The sequence below is a fragment of the Pygoscelis adeliae genome, unplaced genomic scaffold, assembly GCF_000699105.1.
Source record: "Pygoscelis adeliae isolate BGI_AS28 unplaced genomic scaffold, ASM69910v1 Scaffold45, whole genome shotgun sequence".
NCBI classification, from domain to species: domain Eukaryota; kingdom Metazoa; phylum Chordata; class Aves; order Sphenisciformes; family Spheniscidae; genus Pygoscelis; species Pygoscelis adeliae.
This window is the reverse complement of record NW_008825114.1, coordinates 7,631,843-7,640,615: the sequence shown is the minus strand read 5'-3', so window position 1 is coordinate 7,640,615 and position 8,773 is coordinate 7,631,843. Positions and strand designations below refer to the sequence as shown.

The following is an 8,773-nucleotide window of genomic DNA, read 5'->3' as shown; positions in this document are numbered from 1 at the left end:
CCCGCGTGGGAGTCCCGCGCTGGAGCAGGCTCCTGGCAGGACCTGTGGCCCCGTGGAGAGGAGCCCACGCTGGAGCAGGTTTGCTGGCAGGACTCGTGACTCCATGGGGGACCCATGCTGGAGCAGTCTGTTCCTGAAGGACTGCACCCTGCGGAAAGGACCCACACTGCAGCAGTTTGTGAAGAACTGCAACCCGTGGGAAGGACCCATGTTGGAGAAGTTGTGGAGGACTGTCTCCTGTGGGAGAGACCGCACGCTGGAGCAGGGGAAGAGTGTGAGGAGGAAGGAGTGGCAGAGACAATGTGTGATGAACTGACTGCAACCCCCATTCCCCATCCCCCTGCACTGCTTGGGGGCAAGAGGTGGAGAAGCCAAGAGTGAAGTTGAGCCCAGGAAGAAGGGGGCGGGGGGGGGAAGGTGGTTTAAAATTTGTTCTTATTTCTCATTATCCTGCTCTGGTGTTAATTGGCAATAAATTAAATTAATTTCCCTGAGTTGAGTCTGTTTTACCCATGATGGTAATTGCTGAGTGGTCTCCCTGTTCTAATCTCAACCCACGAGCCCTTCATCGTATTTTCTCCCTCTGTCCAGTTGAGGAGGGGCAGTGATAGAGCGGCTTGGTGGGCACCTGGTGGCTAGCTAAGCTCAACCCACCGCAATCATCCAAGTATTAGCTAATCTGTTACAGTTGCACCCCTTCCAAAAGGAATAAAAACAAAAACACAGCTTGAAGTCAGACAGTCCATCACTGCATTTGAGCAAATGCAACTTGAAGTATTTTTACTGCAAAATAATAATACAAAATAGTACTTGGAATTACTTTGTCTAAAACACAGCTTTACACATCTCTAATCTGTTTAAGACCCATTTCTTATATACAGGTTTAGGACTCGTAACACTGTTAAGAGTAAAGCATTAAATTTCCATCACCATGATCAGTTCAGCTGACACATAGTAAGTAATATAGTCCATCCCTTGCTTTTCATGTCTGTAGTTTGATTTTTATTCTGGCTGATAAAAATGTAAGAGATTGTGTAGGAGATGTAAGAGTTAATACATTACTTCTTCAGCAACCAAAGACAATTCAACTTCCCAGTTTCCTAGTTTATCTAAATATATATACGCACAAATCCTATAACAAAGTTTTAACATAGATTTAGCATACCTGCTTTCTGAACTCTTTAATTAGTATAATTTCAACCTGAGCTATGAATATTAACAAGAATTATTTCTTCCTTCCTCCTCCCGGAAGCATGCTTTTATTGTCTAGTAGCCTATACCATCCCGATAATCGATCTTTGCACAACACATGTACTTAATCTTGTTAGCAATGCATCCGCATTCTCTCCGACATCTTATTCCCCCATCTTTTTCCAACAATCTGACTTCTCTTCAGGTTTGTTTGGTTTTTTTAAAATATCCATTCCCAACTGCTCCAAACAATACACAACATACAAGTTCCTTGACAAACACCACAGAGGTATTTAGCAAGTCTAAGTAAGTTCAGTTATGAAGTGTTCAGTAACAGCTTCTGTTACTGACTAAGCAATATAACAGCTTATATAATCTTAAACTTACTATTGCCACAGCAGATGGTTAGCTAGAGGAACTCGCTATGTTTACCAGTGATTAGAAGCTCATAAAAATAGAGGTAATCACTGTCATTCCTATACGAACATTTCAAATTGCATTCATCTATGTTCAAATATGCTTATTAATCCAACAGAACTGCATCTTTATAGTTTAGTTTTGTACACAAAAATAGGTTTATATTCTTTAAAATGTATGCATTCAATCAGATTTACAGATCAGCCAAAGCATGACTGATTGAAGAAATTCTGAAGAGTAACACATTGTTGATACTACTCAACAATATATGAGGCTTACAGAGTTAATAGTCGCTACAAATCTACTTGTGTTGTACGAACTAGTATTATGGACATACACATAACATCTGCTCAGCTGGTTGGCTTGCCAAGTATGACAGTCTTGGGGTTTTCAATTCGTAACAAATGGAACCCAGGCTTTCTACATTATCATGCTGTGACCTGCTGATCTAAATTAAAAAGTACACATTTAACCTGTAATTTTTCTGTTTGCACGTGACATCATTGTATATTAGAAACTAATACCATCAACATGTCTGCTTTCATTGATGTTTTACCCCATATTCCTTCTGTTCACTTTTTAATTATTTTATCATTAGATAACAATAGATCCACCTCTTATTTCATCCAATTTCAAGGAACTTAAAGTTGTAGCTTATGATGACTTAAAGTAATGGGCAGAGATGTACAAGGACTGTAACACATATATATGGGGAGATACAGATCTATATAATCTTTGCAGTATTTTCATATAAAATTATTATCTTCTTGTTAACTTGGAATGGGATAAGCAGATTCAATTTCCAGTAAAATTACTTACTTCTTTCCCTCAGCTTTTTTAATTCCTGTATTATATCACTGTACACACAGGAGAAAAGCTCTTCTTGGGATTTTGTTCCATCCAAATAAACTAAGACAGACAAAAGAAAGTGTTTTCATGAGTTCTATGCCAGTTATCTGTAATAGCAATTGGCAAAGTTTTCAGTATTCCTATGGGTGCACTAAGAAGAGATGAAAAAATAAAAAGCAAGAACAGCACCCCCCTTTTCTTCTTTCCCAAATTGATTTTACACATTAAAAAAATAACAGAATGGAAAAGTATTCTAGTTAAGAATTAATTTAAAAATTTTTGTGGTATAAAAGTCTCCATAAGGGTAGTGGTAATAACATTAGGACAGTAAAGCAATGGAATAATTCAGCAGAAAGGTTTCTGTGCAGTGGAAGACCTCAGGTTCTTCCTCAGCTTCAGGGTTTGAGCAAGTCAAGGAAGGGCACTGCAGTTCCCATCCTCACTGCACAGCAAGAAGTGGTGCCCTTGTCTTCATGCTGATGAAGCAGCCACCTGACTTCTCTTTCCTCTGGCCCCCACTGCAGAAGTAGGCAGTCCAAGAGCTGTACAAGTGTGAACTTCACACAAGCTCACGGCAGCACCCCATCAGCTGACTTGACTTTGACACTTCTCATGCAAGAGTGGGTGTACAAAACACACCTAGGAAGTATCTTCAGCTTATTAAAGGACTTCAACCAGGATTTTAATTCTCTTGATGCCAGTGCATCAGCTATTGTCTCAGAATCTTCCTATTTAGCCATACACATGTATGCACACATGCACACACAAACTAGCTTGTTAAATGGACTATTAGTGATCAGAACATTTCTGTTTTTAACTTCATAATTTTCATTATTAAAAACCCCAAAACTCAAAACCCTATAGACTGGAAAAATAAACCAACAAAAGGTCCAAACCTACTGCCTAAGTGCCACAAAAATATTTGTTCTTCAAATGTCTGTCCCATACAAAAAAACCTGTAACCCAACAAAAACTGCACAAGTGCCACACCTGAGCATTTTATAAGTTTAAAATTAAGGATACCATACCAACATTAACTGCATTCTCTTCGAATTCATTTTTATATTTCAGATACATAGGCCACACGTGTCCATCGAAGTACCCCGGTGTATCTGCTGGCTGGTAGACTCTGGTGCTACACAAAAATATATTTGCTTTCCCATGCAAGTTTTACATTTTTCCCCTAGTGTCAGCTGGTTTAATAAGAGCATCTATCCAAAATAGGATATGTTATACCCTATATAGGCTGGCAGGCTGCATAACTGTTTGAGCAAAGGAGGCTCCTTTGTTTTAATATAATCTGTGATATGAATTCTTGCTAACTTACCTATTCTGCCAATCAAATTACATTTAAGAAGAGGTAAAAGGATTTTTTTTTTTAGTTGAACAAGGTATTACATATAAATTAAGCTGTATTGAAAGTGTTACCAAAACCAATTACTTTTTTTCTTTTTTTATTGGTTATACAGATTTCTCAAGTTTTAAATGACTAGCGGTTTTGTCTAGTCACTTCCAGCCTGGACACTAAAGTCCTTTAAAGGTGAGTCTAGTGAGAAACCAAGAAAGTGGAATCAATGAAAGCCAGCTGAATAGAGGATTTCTTCACTCAGCCAGCAGATTCTGACTTTGTGTACATGTATTGCTCCAAATTTGGAGGCAAGTCAGACACTGGCTCAATAATCTCAATCAGATATATGGTACAACTAATGCACAGCCTAAACAAAGCATACACTAGAACCACACATGAACATTGTTCCTTTAACAATAATCATCATGTAGCTGTATCCAACCAAGGATAAGACCGCTTAGTACTTTTTTAACTTTCTCATTTTAAACATGGTTTAACTCCAATATGCAGTCAGTTAGCTAAATAATTTATCTGGACAACAAATTCTTTTTCCAGTGTTTGTAAAACATTTAACATTTTAATATCCCTGTGTTCTAAAATGCAAGTGTCATGCCTCGCCCCAAACCCACACATCTCTGCATGCTTTTGTTAATGTTGGTTAAACACCCACAGAGTCTTCCCTGGGAATCACAGAGGACAGATGATCTTAATAGCTTACATTTGGCAAGCACTGAAGAAAAGTTAGTATAAAAGAACCATTCCAGGTTTGGGGGTACAGTGACCCTCTGTGAGCAATAACTGAATAATCTTACCTCCTTCTCCTTTTGCACTCTTCATAAGGAAGGGTCAAAAAATATCTTCTATTCCATAGTTCATTAAGCGGCCTAAGATAACAATATATTTAGTTCCCTCTTCCTTTTTAGGGCAGCTTTTAATATACCAGGTTACATATTGCTGCTTACTCATAATTGTATAGCAGAAAGCCTTCAACAATCAAAATATAAATATCTTCTGTATTTTTCAGATTATCACATGTATTCTGCAGCTCTTCTGTCACAACACCTGAGCTTGCTGGGCTTTTAATCCAATTGTGAATACTTTTCACCATTTCATCCATATAGAGGGCATCAAGTACTAGATGAAAACAGAAAGTTAGGCACCCCTTGAAAACAGAGAATAAAAAAAAAAATAAAGAACCCCTAGGTTAATCAGTAAGAATCAAATAATCTACATAGAAGTCTAAATGAAAGGGAATGGGATTACCCCAAGAATTTTCTCACACATATAAGTAGTTCCATGTTTGCAACTGATGATACACTGAAACAAAAGCTTTCCCCAGGATTGGGGTATTTCTGGTGAGTGTGGTCTCTCCAAACTCTGTGGCACGAAAAAAATGTGCGAACTCACTTCACAGCCTTTCCCTTAACAATAGAAACTGCAGGGACTGTTCTATTCCACAAAACTTGTAAAAACTTACTCACCCTGAGACCTCCACCCTGCTGTCAACTGTCACTGATACAGTTGAAGGGAGGGGTCACTCAAAAATTTTTGCTTTGCGTTTTTACTAGGTTTCAGATATTTGGAGGGTGGGGATGGATGGATTGGATTGAAAGGAGGATGGCATACAAAACAAAACAGCACAACGTAGCACCTGCTTTTGTCTGTAGACACGTAAGAACACTTCGAGTAAGTACTGAATGGCAGAGAGACAGCAGCCTTTGGGTAACATAAGAGCAAATGCATTTCTGAGGTGCTTTTAAGAGCAGCATTAAACCCAGATATTTGAACCAGAATGTTCAACTTATCCCTCCAGTTTCACATTCTAGTTTCATGAAGTCTAGAAGTTGAGCCAAAGACTGCATAGCTGGTAAGAGTTAGTTTTCAGACACAATTTAAGGTTCTGGCCAATGTTCCCGAGTAATACATTTTGTGATCACCAAGTATCAACAGATACTAATTAATAATCAACTGTTCACAACTCGATATGACCTGAACCAAAGCACTGGCCTAAAGTGGGTCTTGATCTAGAAGTTTATAAGACTAAATTGGCACGTTGAGCCAGCATTAACCATGATCTTCAAAACATTTGGCCTCTTTGTGAGATCTGACATGAAAATCAAGGTATCAGGATCAGACCCAAGTCTTGACCGATTTGGAATATGACAATGAAAAAGTCTCAGTGGTGATATCCCACGAGTTCACTATCAAAGTGGAAAAAAAAAAAATCCATCATTACATAGAAAGTGATGAGGTTAAGCTTATGCCAGTGCTGCAAGTCAAGACTTTAAACTGAACAGTACCATTTGCTCCTGCACCAGATGCAACTGTAGAAATAGAGGAAAAGATTTAAAAGAGAAAAGGAAAGGTCAGGCACTAGCTTGAGCTATTTACTAGTTCAGCAAGTTTTCTTATTTATCTCAGTGAGCTGAGAGAAACTGAGCAAAGGATTGCTCTTAACCATTTGTTTACTGCCTTGTTCAGAAGGGAAGAGGGGCAGGGGGTGGAGAGGAAGAAGCGTTGAAGCTCAGCACAACAGAGTTTCAGTACACTGTTCAAAAGCAATGCATCAATGTTACTGACCATCATATAGCTTAAATCCACGTTCATCTGTTTCTACTTCAGACTCTGGCTGAAGGGGAAAAAAATTTGAATATTTTTAAGGCTGCTTTTATGACCACTTTCACAGACATATACTCTTCAATTACAAACTTAAGGGTTATACACCTTTGTATCCCAATTGATTAAATTTATCTTCAAAATTAAACAGCTGTATACAAATATTAAAATACAATACAAACACTTTATTTAATCTAGAACAACAAATTCTCCAAACCATACCTCTAGAGTTCATTAGAGCTTTACTTCAGAAATAAGAACTGCTTCACTCTCCTTAACAAAGAACTCCGATGTCAACGCAAAAGTTGCTTTTCTGTTTTGATTCAGGAAACAAATAACTACCTATTGCTGTATGGGTGTAGGGTTAACACAACAATATCATTAACTTCATTAGCACAAAGTATCTTGAAAAATGCATCCAACATACACCCGTTCCTTATTTTAAAGGGTATCAAAGACGACAGTAAACTTCTTTTTACTGAGTATACTCAGTGGTTTTGGACACTAAAAGTTCAATTACCCCAGTGCTCATTTTATTTTTCTTTCTCATGAAGTTACCATTATTTTAAGCAGTATCAATTTGAAAAGTTTATCAATAGGAGAACTGAAAAGAGAAGAAATGGTACTAAAATCTACTTAAGCCTACTTTTACCTATCAGGTCTTTCCATCAATACTGTTACCTTAAAGAAGTCATCTTGAGAGATTATATCACAGTTGGGAAGCATTTTCTTAAGCTTTTCTGCCAGCGTTGTTTTCCCCCCATTTGTTACACTGAGTTAGAAAACATAGTAAAAACTGGATCAAGACAAAGATCTATCTTTTAAACATATGTACAAGCTCACGCACACATTTTATATAGTTAGGGTAAACCACGAAGCCACAATCCAAAACCCCCAAAACTTTATTCATACTGAATACTCTCTACATCTAGAAATTTTCTGGCAGGTTCCAACAGCTTTCTGACAGTAAATCTAGCAATGCCAAGAAAGAGGTTAGAGAGACATGGTACTGGAGATCTCCAACAGAGACAGGAACAATTTCTTAAGAGTTACATGCCATAAAATGAGGCAATTACATGTTGTATTTGTAATCTATTTTTCAGAAGATACCCATTCATAAATTGAAATTACACGACTTCATTCTGAAAGGAAGACCAGTCTTGAGCTGTAAAGAAAATTTAATTAGCTAATACTTACCCTCCAAGGCCAATAACCAATACTTTCATAGTTTGTTTTCTCTTCAGTTCTTCCTTTTCACTGTCAAAGATAGTAGCCAGTGAAAACTTTTAATTCAGCAACATGGAAAGCAGCTATTGTATTAAGAAATACCAATTATAGATAAGACTTATTTTCTGTCCTTTTTTTCTTTTTGCAAAGCTACTGTCAGAACCTCAACTGCTTATTCTAATGCTAATAAAAAAGCTGCGACATACATGCCACATCTCGGATTTCAATGTGTTTTACCTTAGACAGTATTACAATCATTTGGGAAGAACTTTGAGAGACTCAGTTCTATCAATATTAATACCACAGAAGTCCCTAAAGAAAAGCACAATCACTAGCTTAAGCATTAATGGCATAAAAAAGATGAGGTAAACAGAAGTTGCGGTGGTGAAACAAACAAAAACCTTAAAAAAAGAACCCAGAGATGGGTTCTGAGGAGAAAGATGTTTTAAAAATTTCATTAAAGGTTATAACCTATAAAGGGGAAGAATGCTAGTTTTCAGCTGAACAACTTCCCTCCAGTTTTCCCAGTTACCCATGCCTGCAAAGGTATGGCGTAGCAGAAGGACAGGTAGTAATGGGGCTGCTTCTCTTGGCAGCAGCACTAGTCTACAGAGTTTGTCAAACCAGTTAAACATTTGTCAAACGTTGCTTTCCAAGAGGACACACCAATTAATAACTAACCACACACAAACACCCTGTTTTTCACCTGCTCTGTCCTCCAAAGTCACACTTAAGGAGGTAAGGCCTATGACACCTAAGACCTGAAAGGACTGAGGAGGTAACACCACCTCCCCTCCCCAACAAACAAGTATCTGCACTATACTAGAAAGAAGACAGTTGCAGGGCATCAGTATGAAAGTAAAACCACGCCATTTCTGTTAAAGTAAGTTTTATACATACACAGAGTCTGAAATAATATTATCCTTTTGCATTTGGTGCAATGAGTGGAAGTACAACTGTTTCAGAGGTCGGCTAGAAAAAGAGAAAAAAAAAAAAGAAGACATACTGACTAGTCCAAGAGTCATCTCCAGTATGACAGCCATTGCTCTACTATGCTGCTGCAACAGCAGTGGGCACTGGCACGTTTTATAAGTTAGGACGCGAGGGTTTTCTAAGAATATCATA

At 37.9% G+C, this 8,773-nt stretch overlaps 1 protein-coding gene across 5 annotated transcripts; it reads right to left on the bottom strand.

Moving 5' to 3' along the window:
* Positions 1-730: 730 nt before the first annotated feature.
* On the bottom strand, positions 731-7,673 carry NMRK1 (nicotinamide riboside kinase 1). 5 transcript variants are annotated; one of them, XR_663791.1, is made up of 9 exons: positions 7,619-7,673; positions 7,103-7,193; positions 6,386-6,434; positions 4,768-4,939; positions 4,618-4,689; positions 3,486-3,592; positions 2,428-2,517; positions 1,888-2,051; positions 731-783 (listed from the first exon to the last, which is right to left on the bottom strand). XR_663791.1 is itself a non-coding variant. In XM_009328084.1 (8 exons), exons 1-8 carry the CDS (start codon positions 7,645-7,647, stop codon positions 2,037-2,039), a joined length of 630 nt encoding a protein of 209 aa, XP_009326359.1. In that variant the 5' UTR covers positions 7,648-7,673; the 3' UTR covers positions 736-2,036. The 5 variants fall into 5 exon arrangements, 3 of the variants coding, with proteins under 3 accessions (XP_009326359.1, XP_009326358.1, XP_009326360.1); XR_663790.1 differs by having other exon boundaries at positions 736-1,011; XM_009328084.1 differs by having other exon boundaries at positions 736-2,056.
* Between the last annotated feature and the right edge of the window lie 1,100 nt (positions 7,674-8,773).

Coding starts and splice junctions, on each gene's coding strand:
- NMRK1 (XM_009328083.1), bottom strand. CDS start 7,647: ATGAAAGTATTGGTTATTGGCCTTGGAGG. Junction 6,435..7,102: donor CTCAAGATGACTTCTTTAAG/GTAACAGTATTG, acceptor TTTCCCCTTCAG/CCAGAGTCTGAAGTAGAAAC. Junction 4,690..4,767: donor TTTCTGCTATACAATTATGA/GTAAGCAGCAAT, acceptor TTGTTATCTTAG/GCCGCTTAATGAACTATGGA.